The sequence below is a fragment of the Hyperoodon ampullatus genome (genome assembly GCF_949752795.1).
Source record: "Hyperoodon ampullatus genome assembly, chromosome: 3".
Taxonomy (NCBI): Eukaryota; Metazoa; Chordata; class Mammalia; order Artiodactyla; family Ziphiidae; genus Hyperoodon; species Hyperoodon ampullatus.
Genome location: NC_136916.1, coordinates 68,118,123 through 68,137,688, shown reverse-complemented (window position 1 = coordinate 68,137,688; position 19,566 = coordinate 68,118,123). Strand labels below are relative to the sequence as shown.

Genomic DNA, 19,566 nt, shown 5'->3' with positions numbered 1-19,566 from the left:
CAACACCTATGTATTATACAACCCAGCAATTATACTCTTGTCTAATTTATACCAGAAAAATCAAAACTAATGTTCACATAAAAACCCGTACATGAATGCTCATGGTAGATTTATAATACCTAAAAACTGTAAACTCCCCAAATGTCCTTCAATCGATAAATATTTAAACAAATGTTGTACATCTATACCATGGAATGTTATTCAGCCACTCTCAAAAGGTTACATACTGTATGGATCCATTTATATAATATTACTGAAATGCCATAATTCTAGAGATGGATATCCTATGAGTATGTGCCAGAGCTTAACTGTAGGAGGAGTTACACAAATCTACACATGTGATGAAATTGCTTAGAATTATGCACACACACAAATGCACATATGTAAAATGGGTGAAACCTGAATAAACTCTGTGGATTGTACCAATGTCAATTTCTCGGTTATGACATTTTACTGGACTTATTTAAAATGTTACCACTGGGGAAGACTGGGAAGGATGGGAAGATGTACCTCCCTGTACATTTTTTTCTGTTTTTTTGTGAATCTATAATTATTTCAAAATAAAAAGTAGAATTATTATTTTTTGTTTTTTAATATTCTTAATAAGCACTTTATTTTTTTTGAATTTTTAAATTTTATTTTATTTACTTTTTTATACAGCAGGTTATTTGTCATCCATTTTAGAATTTTTTTTTTAAATTAAGACACCAAATATCCAATAATGGTCAATTAAAATACATCCTCTCAATGGAATCTTATGTTACCATTAAAATTATAATTAGAAAGTGCCCATAGAAACATAGAAAATGTTTGTAATTACTGAAAAATGCAGTCATTATAGCTACATCAAAATGTATTAAATGGATGGACTGATAGAAGATATATAAAATGACATTTAGCTGTTTAGGGAAGGGCGGATAGAAATTAAGCAATTTGACTTTGTAATGGCCAATGATACTGCTCTTTTGAACCATGAAGACTTTTTTTTTTTTTGGCTCTCTATCTGAAGTTGGCTTTCACAATAAATGAGGTAAAAGGGTCAACAAAGCCAAGATAAAAAGAATGTGACAATGTCCACTGGAAGGTCAGGAACAACTGTCACCTTCAAACCCAGATGCCACTTGCCACAAGCCTTTAGAGGCACCCACTGGAAGTCTATAAAATGGAACCCATCCTATGTTCTGCTTACTGAGAACATCAAAGGAGCTATGTTATAGCCATAACATATCCTGCCTGTTGATTACAAAATGCATAAGGAATCCTGTAATAATTCCCTAAAGCACTAATACACCCTGGGAAAATGAGAATACCTAGGTAAGTACCAGGGAGAAGCACTCAGATGGTTAGAATAAAGTTCCCATTTGTTCTTTTGCCATAGGCCACCAATGTCATGAGCATCCTTCATCACTCAGTTGGTCTCTGTCTCTGGACAGCAAGAGGGAGACAAGAATTTAATTAAGGTTACTGTATGGGTTGAAATTCATGACATCAAACCCCCCAAATTCCTCCTAGTTTCCACCTAATTAAAGATATGTAAGTTGGTATTTGTGCCCAGCAGTTCAGAGTCTTTCAAAGTTTGGTCCATAGACCACTGTACCATATTCCTCAGCTGTACTCCACACCTGCTGCATTGCACCCTGAGGGAGGCAGAGATGAAGCCCCCATTGCTAATAAGTACTTGGGAGTTTCTTAGGTAGAGCAGAAGCCAGAAAATCAAATCAGAAAAGTCAAAATGAGCAGGAAGACTGAGAGTACCCACATGGGTTGCAAGGACTCAGAGGACCACACCAAAGAAAACTCTTGAGCAGCCTGGAAGTTTTAAAGCCCATTGAATGTCTCCTCATGAACTCTCTGACCTGGTGCAGAAGGACTGCAGACATGGCTTACATGGGGGCAGAGCGGTGCTAGACCCTGGTCCTGAAACCTGGTCCCCCACAGCAACGGTGCTTCTGGTTACACACTCTTTCAGATGCTTTGGTGAGTTTTTATCCTGGATAGGCAAAGGTGGATGAAACCGGTAGACTTACTAATGCAATTCACTACATATCCATGTTAGACAAGGAAGCAAAGACATAATCTTAACAGAGACAGAATAATTGTTAAATTCAGCTCTCACGGGCTGCTGCATTTATCCCAGATTTGTCCCTCAGTATTTCATGGTTATACTCACTATTGTAAATGAGACCCTGTTTTCCATTTTGCTTCCCTGTTAGTCACTGATGTGTAGCTCAGCTATTATCTCGTCTTCCTTGCTCAACTCTATTTAGCTCCAAGTTTGTCAGCAGATTCTATTTTTAAGTCAATAATCAACTAGAAGTAACAGCAGTGCTGTGTCTTCCTGCTATACTTAGATCTCTTATTTTTAATTTTTTCTTGTCGTGCTCTGGCTACACCCTCCAGCAGACTGCTGATAGGAGGGATATCTGGCATCTTTGCCTTATGTCTGACTTGGATGTGGATCTAACTTCTCAACTATTAGTTTATGTTTACTGCAGTTTTCCTGTGGATTGTATTTATCCAATTATGAAAGTTTTCTTCTAGTCTTGGTTTATAATGTGTTACATCAAGAATTCGAGCTGAATTTAATATTTTTTCTGTTAATTTGTTTCCTTCTTTAACATGGATACAAATTAATGTGACTTGCATTAGTAAATCTACCAAGTTAATCCATCCTTGCCTACCTGGGATAAAAATTATTTGGTATTTTTCACTTAGTGCGCTGCTGGAATTCATCTGTCAGTATTCTTTTAGGGTATCTGCATTCATATTTACACGTAAGATTTATCAATAGTTCTCTTCTATTCAGACGTCTTTGTCATGTTTAATATCTGTTAGCTTTATAAATTTTCTATCTTTTACCATGTTCTAGAACAATTTATATAATGTATATTTATCTATTCTTTGAAGATATAAAATTCAAATGTAAAAATGTAACTTTTAAATGTATATATTTGCCTACCTTTTCCATTTTTATGTATTTTTAAGTCTATTCTGATTTTCTACTTTTTAGGTATATTTAGTAATTTTTATTTCCCTCAAAAAGCACCCATTTCAACCAGATGTTCAATTTATACATATGTTCTTTCATTCACTCACTTTTTTGATGTTGTCAAAGAACTAGATTTTAGTTTTGAATATTCTTTTTTTTAAATGTGTGTTTGTTTTATGCCTTTTAAAAATCATTTCTGGTATGCCTTTACTAATTCCTCCTAGATTCTTCCAGTTTATTCTGATATGCATCTGCTAACTTTTTGAGGTATAGGATTAATTAATCAAATTTCAAACTTCCTTGTTTTCTTATATTTAGACACGACTTTGACATCTGTCTCTGGTCTTGACATGTTCATACTCATTGCTATTCATTCTTTAAAAGACATTTCTTAAAAATTCCTATAGTCAAGATTAATTTAAGAGTGTGTTTTAAAACAATTAAGTGGATATTATACATACATATATACATATTACTGTATTACTATCCCTTTATTGATAAATTCCACTTTTAGAGCTTTGTGATGAAAGAACAGAAGACATGTGATATCTACATTTTGGAATACAATAGATATTATCATTTGCCTTATGTATTGAGGTGCTCCTGTGTCGGGTGCATAACTGTTTAAGAGAATTCAGCACCACCAAAGCAGCTTTACAACAAATGCTAAAGGAACTTCTCTAGGCAGGAAACACAAGAGAAGGAAAAGACCTACAATAACAAACTCAAAACAATTAAGAAAATGTTAATAGGAACATACATATCAATAATTACCTTAAATGTAAATGCACTAAATGCTCCAACCAAAAGACAAAGAACGGCTGAATGGATACAAAAACAAGACCCATATATATGCTGTCTACAAGAGACCCACTTCAGACCCAGGGACACATACAGACTGAAAGTGAGGGAATGGAAAAACATATTCCATGCAAATGGAAATCAAAAGAAAGCTGGAGTAGCAATACTCATATCAGACAAAATAGACTTTAAAATAAAGACTATTACAAGAGACAAAGAAGGACACTACATAATGATAAAGGGATCAACCCAAGAAGAAGAAATAACAATTGTAAATATTTATGCACCCAACATAGGAGCACCTCAATACATAAGGCAAATGCTAACAGTCATAAAAGGGGAAATCGACAGTAACACAATAATAGTGGGGACTTTAACACCCCACTTTGCCCAATGGACAGATAATCCAAAATGAAAATAAATAAGGAAATACAAGCTTTAAATGATACATTTGAACAAGATGAACTTAATTGATATTTATAGGACATTCCATCCAAAAACAACAGAATACACTTTCTTCTCAAGTGCTCATGGAACATTCTCCAGAATAGATCATTTCTTGGGTCACAAATCAAGCCTTGGTAAATTTTTAAAAATTGAAATTGTATCAACTATCTTTTCCAACCACAACACTATGAGACTAGATATCAATTACAGGAAAAAAACTGTAAAAAATACAAACACAAGGAGGCTAAACAATTCGCTACTTAATAAGCAAGAGATCACTGAAGAAATCAAAGAGGAAATCAAATAATACCTAGAAACAAATGACAATAAAAACACGACGGTCCAAAACCTATGTGGTGCAGTACAAGCAGTTTTAAGAGAGAAGTTAACAGCAATACAATCCTACCTCAAGAAACAAGAAATATCTCCAATAAACAACCTAACCTTACACCTAAAGCACTTAAGAGAGAGAAGAACAAAAAACCCCAAAGTTAGCAGAAGGAAAGAAATCATAAACATCAGATCAGAAATAAATGAAAAAGAAATGAAGGAAACGATAGCAAAGATCAATAAAACTAAAAGCTGGTTCTTTGAGAAGATAAACAAAATTGATAAAGCATTAGCCAGACTCATCAAGAAAAAAAGGGAGAAGACTCAAATCAATAGAATTAGAAATGAAAAAAGAGAAGTAACAACTGACACTGCAGAAATACAACGGATCATGAGAGCTTACTACAAGCAACTCTACGCCAATAAAATGGACAACCTGGAAGAAATGGACAAATTCTTAGCAAAGCACAACCTGCCGAGACTAAACCAGGAAGAAATAGAAAATATGAACAGACCAATCACAAGCACTGAAATTGAAACTGTGATTAAAAATCTTCCAACAAACAAAAGCCCAGGACCAGATTACTTCACAGGCGGATTCTATCAAACATTCAGAGAAGAGCTAACACCTATCCTTATCAAACTCTTCCAAAGTATAGTAGAGGGAGGAACACTCCCAAACTCATTCTATAAGGCCACCATCACCCTGATACCAAAACCAGACAAAGATGCCACCAAAAAAGAAAACTACAGGCCAATATCACTGATAAACATAGTTGCAAAAATCCTCAACAAAATACTAGCAAACAGATTCCAGCAGCACACTGAAAGGATCATACACCATGACCAACTGGGGTTTATCCCAGGAATGCAAGGATTCTTCAATATATGCACATCAATCAATGTGATATACCATACTAACAAACTGAAGGAGAAAAACCATATGATAATCTCAATAGATGCAGAAAAAGCTTTCAACAAAGTTCAACACCCATTTATGATAAAAACTCTCCAGAAAGTAGGCACAGAGGGAACTTAACTCAATGTAATAAAGGCCATATATGACAAACCCACAGCCAACATCGTTCTCCATGGTGAAAAACTGAAAACATTTCCACTAAGGTCAGGAACAAGACAGGTTGCCCACCCTCACCACTATTATTCAAAATACTTTTGGAAGTTTTAGCCGCAGCAATCAGAGGTGAAAAAGAAATACAAGGAATCCAAATCGGAAGAGAAGTAAAACTGTCACTGTTTGCAGATGACATGAAACTATACATAAAGAATCCTAAAGATGCTACCAGAAAACTACTAGAGCTAATCCATGAATTTGGTAATGTAGCAGGATACAAAATTAATGCACAGAAATTTCTTGCATTCCTGTACACTAATGATGATGAAAACTCTGAAAGAGAAATTAAGGAAACACTCCCATTTACCACTGCAACAAAAGGAATAAAATACCTAGGAATAAACCTACCTAAGGAGACAAAAGACCTGTATGCAGAAAACTATAAGACACTGATGAAAGAAATTAAAGATGATACAAACAGATGGAGAGATATACCATGTTCTTGGACTGGAAGAATGAACATTGTGAAAATGACTATACTACCCAAAGCAATCTACAGATTCAATGCCATCCCTATCAAACTACCAATGGCATTTTTCACAGAACTAGAACAAAAAATTTCACAATTTGTATGGAAACACAAAAGGCCCTGAATAGCCAAAGCAATCTTGAGAAAGAAAAACGGAACTGGAGGAATCAGGCTCCCGGACTTCATACTACACTGCAAAGCTACAGTAATCAAGACAGTATGGGGCTTCCCTGGTGGCACAGTGGTTGAGAATCTGCCTGCCAATGCAGGGGACACGGGTTCAAGCCCTGGTCTGGGAAGATCCCACATGCCACGGAGCAACTGGGCCCTTGAGCCACAACTACTGAGCCTGCGCGTCTGGAGCTTGTGCTCCGCAACAAGAGAGGCCGCTATAGTGAGAGGCCTGTGCACCGTGATGAAGAGCGGCCCCCACTTGCCGCAACTAGAGAAAGCCCTCACACAGAAACAAAGACCCAACACAGCCAAAAAAAAAAAAAAAGACAGTGTGGTACTGGCACAAGAACAGAAATATAGATCAATGCAATAGGATAGAAAGCCCAGAAATAAACCCACGCACATATGCTCACCTTATCTTTGATAAAGGAGACAAGAATATACAATGGAGAAAAGACAGTCTTTTCAATAAGTGGTGCTGGGAAAGCTGGACAGCTATATATAAAAGAATGAAATTAGAACACTCCCTAACACCATACACAAAAATAAACTCAAAATGGATTAAAGACCTAAATGTAAGACCAGACACTATTAAACTCTTAGAGGAAAACATAGGCAGAACACTCTATGACATAAATCACAGCAAGATCCTTTTTGACCCACCTCCTAGAGAAATGGAAATAAAAACAAAAATAAAACTAATGGGACCTAATGAAACTTAAAAGCTTTTGCACAGCAAAGGAAACCATAAACAAGATGAAAAGACAACCCTCAGGATGGGAGAAAATATTTTCAAACGAAGCATCTGACAAAGGATTAATCTCCAAAATATACAAACAGCTCATTCAGCTCAATATCAAAAAAACAAACAACCCAATCCAAAAATGGGCAGAAGACTTAAATAGACATTTCTCCAAAGGAGATATACAGATTGCCAACAAACCCATGAAAGGATGCTCAACATCACTAATCATTAGAGAAATGAAAATCAAAACTACAGTGAGGTATCACCTCACACCAGTCAGAATGGCCATCATCAAAAAATCTACAAACAATAAATGCTGGAGAGGGTGTGGAGAAGAGGGAACCCTCTTGCACTGTTGGTGGGAATATAAATTGATACAGCCACTATGGAGAACCGTATGGAATTTCCTCAAAAAACTAAATACAGAACTACCATATGACCCAGAAATCCCACTACTGGGCATATACCCTGAAAAAACCAAAATTCATAAAGAGACATATACCACAATGTTCATTGCAGCACTATTTACAATAGCCAATACATGGAAGCAACCTAAGTGTCCACTGACAGATGAATGGATAAAGAAGATGTGGCACATATATACAATAGAATATTATTCAGCCATAAAAAGAAACAAAATTGAGTTATTTTGTAGTGAGGTGGATGGATCTAGAGTCTGTCATACGAGTGAAGTCAGAAAGAGAAAAACAAATACCGTACGCTAACACATATATATGGAATCTAAAAAAAAAAAAAAATGGTTATGAAGAACCTAGGGGCAGGATAGGAATAAAGACGCAAATGTAGAGAATGGACTTGAGGACACGGGGAGGGGGAAGGGGAAGCTGGGATGAAGTGAGAGAGTAGCACTGACACATATACACTACCAAATGTAAAACAGAAAGCTAGTGGGAAGCAGCCGCACAGTACAAGGAAATCAACTGGGTGCTCTGTTTCCACCTAGAAGGCTGGGATAGCGAGGGTGGGAGGGAGACACAAGAGGCGGGGGATATGAGGATATATGTATACATATAGCTGATTCACTTTGTTATACAGCAGCAACTAACACAACAATGTAAAGCAATTATACTCCAATAAAGATGTTAAAAAATAATAATAATTTCCCTCTAATATTTGAGTAAGACCTTATTAACTAAGTCAAATTTGTTCCTTGTTACTGTAATTTTTCACTTTGAGGGCTTCTAAAGGTTTTCCCTATATTTTGGATATTTTAATATTTCAGCATGATATTCAAAATATATGTCTCTTTTTGTTTCTCTCCTTAGCACTAAGTAGGCTACTGATACTGAATAGATGAATACAACTATCCCATTTCAACTCAGGAGGAAAAAGACAGAATGTTTAGTACATCACGTTAGAACCATTTTCTACCCTTTAAAGAAAAGTAAAGTTAGACCCTTACCTTGCACCATTAAAAAAATTTAAGTAAAAAAAAAAAATAACCCACAAAATGAAAAGGAAAAAGCATGAGAAAAGCAAAAAGCATGAGAAAATACTAGAATAGAATGCATGTGTAATCTTCCAGTATGGAACCCAAAGCCACACTGATACATAATGAGAGTAACAAAAAGATCTGATTAAGAAGGTATAGTTTATCTTCAATAAAAGACCATAACTCATGCTAAAAGATAACTTGAGTAGTTTAAATTGGATAATCCTTCATGATAGATTGATAGGGAAGTGAAGGAGAAAAGAGAATGATAAACTCTAGATATTTGCATTTTATGACCCATACCCCTCACCCCTGCCCCAAACAACCAGAGTTCACTTATTTTTTTATTTATTGCTGTTGGGAATGGATCTCTTAATCCAGAGCTGTGAGCGCCAAGCACTAAGGCCTCCAGCGATTCCCTACTGTAATAGGGTCACAGCCCCCAACACTGCATCCACTCACTCTAATTTGATGCCTTCCATGTGCTGTTTGCCACACTCACTTTTAGGAATCAAAGATGTGAATAGAACGTGATCCTCTTGATGGAGCTCACTGGCTGGAGGGGAGGAACCTGAGTGTTAAACTGGATTTGCACGTGATGTAATGCTGAGAAACACCAAGTCCTCTGAGGCCCACAGCATCCCAGAGGCAACAACTGCACTGGACATCAAGGGCAGAGTCCTGGAGGAGAAGCCCAGCTGGACTGGTCTGAATGCCTTACTGTACTTCATCCTGGCCTATTATCCTGTTCTTTACCCCCTCCCTTGAATTAAATAAAAGCAATGTTTTGGGGGTCCTGCAACATTTGTTCCCTTCCAAGACTGTCACCCACGGTCCCCCCCTAAGAGCTCCGTGCCATGGCCTCACCTAGTGTTTCCCCCTGAGGTGCCCTATCCTGTTGCCTTCCAGGTCTTCATTTAACTGTTGTCTCCCTGTAGCCACTTGTCCTAAGTGAGAGGACCACATACATTATTATCTAAGCTGGGCCACTCTTAGAAGTGAAAGAGGCACAGTTAACAGCTGCACCAGGACTGCCCCTGGCAGACAGTTCCAGTCTGGCCCCCTTCCCAGGAACAACTTCTCCCCCCGCCACTGGATGAGCGTCTCTCTCCTCCAGACCTTGCCCGACCCCTGACTCACATCATCTGTTCTGTAAGATGATCTTCTGAGCCGCTGTCTTACACCCATGACAAGATTGTCAAGTGTTGGGAAAAGTCAAAGGTTTGGGAGTCAAGGCCTTGGTCCTGTGTCTCAGAATCAGTTTCCTTAATTGCGAGTGAGGGAGAGTAATTCCACATGGCTTCACTGCAATCAGGAATCAGATCAGATCAGCCCACCAGGATGAATGTGTAACTGATTACAAACGCCTCAAGGGCAGTGAAGGTGTGTCCTCAGAAGATTCCCCTGAGCTGCACAGACAGCATCAGCTACACACCGGCCCAGAGACCCTGCCCCACAGCCCAGTTCCTCCAGATTTTGATGCATGCCATAGGCACACTCAGCTTGACCCAGCCCCTGCACAGCTGAAGTCCCGGGCTTTGGGGGAGGACCAGCACCCCGCCCCCATGTCTTGTCCCTGTCTGTCACAACCTCCTATGCTCTCCTTCCTCTGTACAGATGGCCCACAGCCTGGGTAGGCAGTGGAGATCCCACAGGGACCCCACAGCAGGCCGAGGAGGGGGCAGCGTGAGGGCTGATCTTGGCCTCTCCCTTCCCCCAGGATGCTCCTGAGGATGACTGAACTCCCCATTGAATTCCTGTCTCACGTATTTACTACACAGACCCTTACAGCTGAGTTGGCTCCATGTCTGACATAACGAAGATCAATAAGCTCATCTCCCAAAGCCAGGCTCTTGGGCTGGATGGGTCTTGCAGCCCTCAGGATGCAGGGGGTGGGGGACTCCATGGGCTGGCCTGGTGCCACAGGTAGCAAGAGAGTCTTGCCGGGGCAGCCCTGGATACAAAGCTATCCCTAGAAAACTCAGCTGGCTGCAGCGCCCGGCTCTCTGTTTGAAATTCTGCTCCAACTCTCACCCAGCAGTTTGCATTTTGTCATTCCACGCTGGCTGGCAAGGGATTTGGTCAAGGAAAATTCGGTTGTCGGATGCTGAGGAAAGGTCAGCAAGAAGCGATGTATGAAAATCCCCCAGCGGCTCTGAAATTGGGAGGAGACAGGCTCACTCCTTCCAGAGTGCAAGAAAAAGAGGCTGAGACAGAGTGGCCAGAGAAGGTCTGAAAGTGGAGTTGATTCTCAGGAAGCAAGAGGAGTGATTCCACTTTGTCTAACTTGTAGAAAAATAAAACACAAGAGCTCTAAAAGCACAGCTAGAGGCACGTACATCACACTCCAGAGTCAAGCATGCCCTGGGGGGAACCTCGGGCAAGTGGCTAAACTTCTCCAGGCACCAGTTACCTGCCCTGAGAAACGTGGATGCTAACACAGACTTTGAAGCCACCCAGCCCTTTGCAGAAAGAGTGGAGCAAAGCAGGGGCACTAAAGGTCGGCTAGTGACAGTCCATGCTGTGCAGGAAGGCTGGGCTCCAAGTCAGTATGAGGCAGCTGGGTCTCTGGGATCCCAGCAGCTGAATGAGGACGCACATCCACGTGCCCTCTGTCCCCTGATTTTACCAAGATGCTGGAGGAAATGACAGAGGTAAAACACATCCACTGCTGTAAGCTGGGAGGAGTGTGCAAGCAGAGAAGAACAGATAATAACTTCCAGACAAATAACCATGGGATGGGAATCAGCTGCTAGCAAGTCAAAAGGAGAATATGAATTAGGATTTTGACAGTTATTCAGAGCAAAAAAGGAAATGCAATTCTACCAAGAGGCTCAGAGGCTCTCCTGTCTCATTCAAAGTAAAAGCCAAGACCTGGGAGACTTGGGCGGCACCCCCAGTGTCTCTGAGCCTCTCCCCTGCCACTCCTGCCACTCTGGCCCCTTCTGCTCCGAGGACAGATCTAGATGACAAGTTCCCGCCTCAGGTTGATCAAAAAAAGATACATTTAAAAAAGATAAAATCATGATACTTACACAAATATAAAATGAACATGTGTCAAAGATTTTTTTTTTAAGTCATTAGTTAATGAGGGAAACAGCAAGGCATCAAAGACCAATTCTAAGGAGCATCCAAAGAGCAGACATGGACACTGGTGAACAGGAATGCTGACCCCGTCTATTCACAGCAGAGTCCACCAGACAGAATCCATTTGCTTCTCTATGGACTGGAATCATCTCCACCACTACTGGTTCTAGAACTTACAAAGGTGAAAGGTAGTTCAAAGACCATGACCTACTGAGTCTCTAGTAGAGGGTGCAGGTGACCTCACACAGAGATGTCATAGACTCCCACTCATCTTTCTCTCCTTCACCATTTTATTTATTTTATGATGATGATGTTTTGCATTTCAAAGCCTTTCACAACCTTTCCTGACAGGCCTGTGCACCTGTTCTTTCTGCCAAGAGCATTTGCCTCCCTGATGCTCTTCTTCCACAGCCTCCCTCTAGCCATACTGCTTGTCTCACACCCCACCTCTGGCTCCAGCACATGTGAGGCTCTCTCCCCAATTCTCAAAGCCCCAAAAACCTGATGCATGCTCTCCCCTCCCTCTCTCCCTTCCTCTAGAGGGCTGTCTATCTTGATCGCTGCGATGTCCTCAGATCCTAGAACACTGTGTGATAACAGCATGTAATCCTTCATTAAATATTGGTTGAGTGAAGAGACAAATGAAAAACAAACATCAACAGTGGCAGGGGTGAGAAGGGGGAGGTTTGGATGGACAAAGTTGGCAGGTTCCACTCACTTCCTAAAAACTGCTCCGCCCTCCTCTCACCTTACCTTATCTACAAACAGCCTCCCTCCAGATTAGGTCAGAAGATTTGATAATGCAGATACTATCACAGCATGCCCTAAAGCCTCCTTCTCTAAGATCCAAAGCTGAAAATTACCTTTGCTCAACTGGAGTTTCCTGCCATAACAAGAGCTGCCACTGATGTCCTTTCAGTGATGCCTCCTGCCCTGACCCCCACCCCCAGGCCAGCCACGGCTGTGTGATGGGCCTGGGAGCATCAACCTGGGAACCTCCTTGTGGAGCCAATAGCAGCGCCAGCACTGATTCTAAGAGATTCACTCCCTAAGATCCCATCCCACACGTGGACCACTGTGATACCATGACAACGCATGCTGCCCAGGGGAGCAACTGCCACTCACAAGGATGCAGGTCCCAGCTGATCTGTTACCTTTGCCACCTGCCTGCCTCCTCCACTTTGCCTGAGTCCCAAGATGCTTTCCCATCACTCACATCACTGCTGCCCTGCCCCCAGGAGCTGGGATTGGACCTCCAATCAGGCCAAGGTGAAAACGACTGGAACTTCAGTGGGCCACTCACCTGCACTGAGCTGACCATGCTGACAGCTGTCCTGTCCATGCCTGAGGCCCTGACAGCTGCCCATGCCAAGAATCGGCAGCCCTGACCGAGGCTCTGGTTTGTGCACAGGACAGGCAAACAGAATGATACCCCTGGAAGCAGCTGTCAATCTAGGACAGAAGGCGGTTGGCAGATAAACACCCCGGATGTCCCCGGTGAGAATGGGCCCTGTTGCCCACAGCAGTAGCTTTTTGATGCATCCTATATTGGTTTCCCTCCCTCCCTGGTCTCACGTCCTCTCTCAGACAATGTGCATTTGAATCCTTGTCTTGATTGCTAAGGGAATTTAAGACACTTGGGAAGAGAATAAATTCTATTTCACTGGTGACTCACTGATCAGCACAATTATAAGCCCTCTCGGGCTGGATCACACTACATGCACTGCCCTCTCCCCAGGGTCTGCCATCAGCCACAGGGTCAGGGGAACAGGTGACAGAAAGAGGGCTGGAGCCAGAGGCCTGCAGCCTCAGAGCCAGACAGGTGCCTGCAGATGTGCAAATGTGGTTTTGCACAGCCTGTGAGAAAGAGATGGTTGACACCCCACGCTGTCCTAAAAATACAGAGCCAACAAAAACATCAGCAAATTACATTCATCAACAAAGATTCCATTATTGTCATGAGATTTTCTGAAGAAACAGCTCAAGAACTGAGAAGCCTGGAGAGGCTGAGGCAGCCGCCCATGGTTGCACAGTGCAGGGGTGGCCAAGACATTGCTGGAGCTCAGGCTTTCCTCTGAAAAGCGATGCTGATACCAGCCAGGCCTTTCATGCCGCCCACAGGCATTGTAGCTTTTCCCTGGTCAGTCTCTTGCATGACTCATTCTGAGGAAAGCCAGCCACCACACCAGGAGGACATGCAATCCATTAAGAAGCCCATGTGCGTAAGAATTAAGGCTCCCAACTGAGGGCCAAAATCAATTTGCGAGCCATCTGGGTTGTTGGGATGCCCCAGTCAGGCTCCTGGCTGACTGCTGCCCCAGCCAGCACTGGGCTGAAACTTCATGAGACCTGGAGTCAGAGCACCGGGCTGGACCCCTCCCCAAATCCCTGACCCACAGTGATGGGGGGAAGTCACAAGGATTCTTATTTTAAATTTTGGAGTGATTTGTTCTGCAGACAGGAACTGCAATAAATACCATCTGTCCCAGTTAGGATTGGTTGGGGTTCCTTTACCTGATGATTCGTATTTTTTATAATTTCTGGAAAATTCCCAGCCATTATTTCTTGAAACACTGCTTTTCCCTCATTTTCTCTATTAGTTCTATCTCGGACTCCAATTAAACATTTTAAGGACATCTCACTCTATTCTCCAAGTCGCGACATTTCTCTTATTTTTCATCTTTTTGCATCCCTTTGCTACATTCTGTGTAAATGACTTAAATGTGCCTTCCAGTTCACTGATCTCTTTGTGAACCATCTCCTATTCAACCTATTACACGTTTCAAATTGATCTATAATTTACAAGAAGAAAGCACAGATTTTTGGTGTGTGGTTCATTGAATTTTTTTTTTTTTTTTTGGCTGTGTTGGGTCTTCGTTGCTGTGCGTGGGCTTTCTCTAGTTGTGGTGAGCGGGGGCTACTCTTCGTTGCAGTGCACGGGATTCTCACTGCGGTGGCTTCTCTTACTGCAAAGCATGCAGAGCCCATGTTGCAGAGCATGGGCTCTAGGCACGCAGGCTTCAGCAGCTGTGGCTCGCAGGCTCTAGAGTGCAGGCACAGTAGTTGTGGCACACAGGCTTAGGTTCTCTGCGGCATGTGGGACCTTCCTGGCCCAGAGATCAAATCCACGTCCCCTGCACTGGCAGGCGGATTCTTAACCACTGCACCACCAGGGAGGTCCTGGTTCATTGAATTTTGATGCAGATTACATTAATGTGACCATAATCACCATGAAGTCAAGATACAGACACTCCCATTACCTCAGAAAGTTCCCTCATGCCCCTTTCCAGTCAAATGCCCCTCCCAGAGGCAACCATTTTATTGATTTGTATCCCCTATTCTAGAACATCAATAAGCATAATCATACAGAAGATAACCAAAAAAGGGGAGGAAATTGTAACAAGCCATCCACAATTGCTACTCACTTTGAGCAAGATTGTGTTCAGACAAATCCTTGAACTGCAAGCTTAAAGTAAAGCAGAACAAAGTAACCAAGAAACCACTGGGCTCAGCATCTGGCAGGGATGGTTTTATCAGTGCCCGTCCTCTCCTCAGAGCCACCCAGCCAGCTGGCCAGCAGTAGTAACTTGTTCACGATCCCTCAGGGAACTAAAGCAGTGCATCCCAGAAATGATGCAAAGATGGCTGTTTTGCAGTGACCCAGCCTCTTCAAAGCACAGAAAACGTATTCTATCTCAAAAACCATGTGAGGCTCGCACTTGGACTACAAAATTGAGCTGGAATAGAAGGAGAAATGTAACATACATGTTGGTGATGTTTCCCCTGACCTGAATCAATGCTCCCTTCCAAACCATGGCTCACACAGAAGGACGGCACGTCCCCTCAAGGAAGCGCGCCCAGCCCCACCACACACATATAATGAACTATCACATGAGCCCACTGAGGAAACATACCATTCTGAGACCCTCTGGCTGGTGGAAAGTATCAAGTTCAACATCTCCCCAAACCCCCATAACAGAATAGTATCAGAAGGTTAGGATCTTACTGAATTCAGGCCTGTTTTTGCTACTTCCTGTGTCAGTTTCTGGACTCAGTCACCCAGTCTCACATTTTCCAGGCTGCCAATATGGTATCCCTCCTTCCTTTCTTCCCTTTGCTGTCCTTAGCGGCACTGGCATCACAAAGATCATCCCCTTTGCTCCTCCTCACACCTGGACCCTCCCTCCGTGCTTCCATCTCATCTGTGCACAAAAATTAGTCAGGTGCTTTCCAGGTGTCCAGGAGAGGGGGCAGAACATGCGTGCTACTGGGCACAGGAATGCCCTTCTAGGAGATCACGTGACAGAGAGAGGTGTCTGGAGCCAAAGGGGTGTCGAGTTGAGGTCTGGGGGCAGAGTGAAGGGTGACTGTCCCATGCCGAGAGGGGGCACGTGTAACCAGTGGGAGTCAGGGCACGTTCCTGAGCTGACGGACAGCAGGTGGAAGAGGAGGCTGCGGGGTTGGGGGTGGCGGGGGGCCCCCACACACCTGGGGCAGGAGGAGTGGCAGCGGAGGGAGGCTAGCCCATGGAGGCAGGGATAACGGGGTCACCCTGTGTCTCACCCTCCTCCTAGCCCCACAGGGCGCCCTGAGCTGAGTGCTCCTTCATTACACATGTCTGTTTTGGTCCTTCCACTCCTCCCAGTCTTTACTCTGACCTTCCTGTGTCATCACTGTCCCCTCTCAGCCTGGGCAGCTGGTCTCCCCAGGGCAGCCTCCCCACCTCCCTCCCTGGTGCCCTGGATAAGGGGACAGCTGATTTCTCCTCCCTCCTCCAGGCTGCACCCAGATCTACTCTGCCCAACAGAACCAGGTAAAGGGCTGGTCTGGTTTCTCATGCTCAGTCCCTAAGGGCCCTGGAGCCCCCACTTCCTGCCTCTCCTGCGTCGCCAGGCCACATGGAAGACCTTCAGGAAGGGAGGAGACAGCCGAGCTGGCACAGGTGCAGCCCCAGCTGAGGCCCCACCCACGGCACCATCACCACCACCGCCAGCCCTGGCGGTGCATCTCCACATCCCAGCTCATCTGAGCCCCGGCCCGTCGCCTCCTGCCAGCATCTCGCAGAGCAGACAAGCAGCCACGCGGGCCCAGCCAGCCCACAGCATGGCGAGAAATAATCTGTGCTGTGTTTTTTCCTTAAGCCACTAAGCTCAGGGTCATTTGTTAATTTGTTAAGCAGCAAAAGATAACTGGCGCCGTGTCTACGACTGGCTTCAATATCTTCCGTAACCTGCTTAGCCCTCGCTGTGCTCACGTGGACGCGCAGCCATATAGTTAGCAGTTACTTCAGGTAAAAAATCCTGTATCTCACTTCTCGGAAGAAAACTAACGCAGAAGAGGAGGCAGCCTCTACAGATCCCGTGACAGAGGCTGGCGGACTCATTCAATAGGGATACGGGACTGAGACGCAGGAGGAAGATGGTTATTTGGAGCTCCAGGGGATACAGGAGAGGAAGAAGGGGATGCATTATTCCTGGGGGCCGGGTCCCTGGAGTCATCCATCAGACGGAGACGGCTGTATCTTTGCTCCTTAAAATTCAGGTATGTATAGAATACTTGGTAACTCTTCATTAGCCAAAATATTAGGAACTCCAAACATTTTATTTATTGGGGTTTAAGGTCTCACAGATAAGACCCATCTCTTATAGCCTCATTCTTAAGATTCTACCATATTATAATATTTATTCTTGATTTCAGATAAAAAAACTGAATTGGGAAGAACGAAAAGCATTATTGGCATTTCTTTTTTAAATTGTCAAACCCATCTTACTTGAAGCAGAAATCCTCATCATCAGGCCTGTGAGCACACGACTGCCATTAGTGAATGTTTACTCTTTGCCAAGTTCCACCCAAGCGTACATCTGCAGTCATCCTTCCAAACTCTGAGAGGTTGGCATTTCCCCCACTGGGCAAAGGAGGAACCTGAGACTTACAGACATAGTAAACATTACGGTTAAGATTTACACCCAGACTTGTTCAATCCTAACCCTTTGTCCTTAAGCAGTCAACGGCAATGCCCCTGTCATAGGCTGAATTGTGTTCCCCGAAAAGTCATCGGTTGAAGTCCTAATCCACGTGCCCAAGTATCTCTGAGTGAAACTGTATTTGGAGATAGTCTTTAAAGAAGTAACTAAATTAAAATGAGGTCATTAGAATAGGCCCTAATCCAACATGACTAATGTCTTTATAAGAAGAGATGAGGACACAGACACACACAGAGGGAAGATCTTGTGGGGACATAGGGAGAAGGTAGCCATCTGCAAGCCAAGGAGAGAGGCCTCAGGAGAAACCAACCCTGCAGACACCTGGATCTGGGACTTCCAGCCTCCAAGAGAAAATAAATTTCTGTTGTTTAAGTCACCCAGTCTGTGGTATTTTGTTCTGGCAGCCCTGGGCAACTAACATAGCCACCCCCAGGAAATAGATAAGCCAAGGAGAAGGCATGGGAACTCCTGTGCTTCTACTCAGTTGGGATCACTTACTCTGACCTGAGACATCTTTCAAAGCTCAGCTGCCTGAACTAATCTAAGAAACTGAAGAGTGGCAACAAATTAGAAGAGGTGTAGTCTTCTAGAGACAGGGCCAATGATTCAAATGAAATGTGATGTCAGTAAGAAAGAAAAAGAATTAAAAGGGAAAACAAGACTTGGAATACCCAGCCTTCTGGAAGGAGTCAGTGCAGGACAAACACATCAGCTGGTCCCGGGGGATGACCGTGGGCAGTGGCCAATGGCAGCACTGTTTCCTGAGTCAGGAAGGTACTTGGCTTCCTTCTTGTCCAGGTGGGACCAGAGGCAGCAGCCATCACTAGGAAATATCTTTCTTGTATATTAAGCTGGTTATCACATCCTAAGCCTTATTAGAAAGAAAGGTGCTGGGTTCCCTTTTTTGACTATGTAGTTTAGCAAATAATTTAATGCTTCTAGAAATTTACCCTACCTGGATATCTGCCTTCTGGGCTTCCACTCTACAAATTAGACAGTTTTGGGTGACTAATGAATCCTTCCTTTCCTGACCTCAGGAGAAGGACTACATTTATTAGAACATGACTGCTATCTGCCTTTCTTCTGTCAGGTACAAGCTTCTGAGTGTGGCTAGAGATGACAGTCTCCTGTGCTCAGCTGCCCCACAGGGCTCTCCCAATGCCCAAAGGACACTGCATCAAATGAGGACCTGGGTCCAGAAAGTGGACTCCAGCCATGCGTCCCGTTGACCAGCAACTTCTCGTGCTGTGACTGTAACTGCTGTCATTCAGGGGCAAAGGTATGGCCACATGCAAAAATGTCTCAGTGCCAACATGCACACAAGTACCTACACACCTGTAATGCACAGCCCTGTGGACATGGCCATCGGGGGCAGTGTGCTGGGCGCTGCAGGCCTGCGTGCCAGGACAGAGAACACTGGACATGGGACAGAGCTGCTTCCTACAAAGCCTCGTGGGGATCCACAGTCCCAAATTACAGATAATGTACTGGCATTGCTATAAAATACTCAAATATGCTTGATTGTTAAACACGTCCAAAAATAAACTCATTTTTTTCCTTTGTCCATTGTGCTTACCTGTTGTAGAGGAGAATGTCTGGCTTCCAGATCTGGCCATCTGGGAAACGAACCGTCTTCACGCCTGGATACTCTGACATATTCCACTGTAAATAGTGATCTATCCAAGACTGACAAACACAGAGGGCGGCATTAGCAGCACTTTGCTTCCTTGCCTGCTAATATATCTTATAAGAGATTATTAGATAAGTTCAAAACCAAAAAGAGTTCCAGACACTTATTTACATAATTGAGTTGCTATCTGTAAAATATATGGAAACTGGGAATTAAATAACCCCTTACAAAATGACCACGAATAGCAAAAAAATCACATTTAAGATCCTGCTGTCACCATGACCACAGTCAGAGGGTAGCATTAAAGTTAATTCCAGTTCACTGA

At 43.2% G+C, this 19,566-nt stretch overlaps 1 protein-coding gene across 1 annotated transcript in view; it reads right to left on the bottom strand.

The window, feature by feature from the left end:
- The window catches only part of CHRNA7 (cholinergic receptor nicotinic alpha 7 subunit), a gene marked incomplete at both ends in the record, with an annotated part of 130,057 nt that overhangs the window by 42,551 nt on the left and 67,940 nt on the right, over nt 1–19,566 (bottom strand). The window contains one exon of the mRNA XM_079699708.1: nt 19,188–19,297. Within this exon, the coding sequence (XP_079555834.1) occupies nt 19,188–19,297 (110 nt within the window). The remainder of the gene's footprint in view (nt 1–19,187; nt 19,298–19,566) is intronic.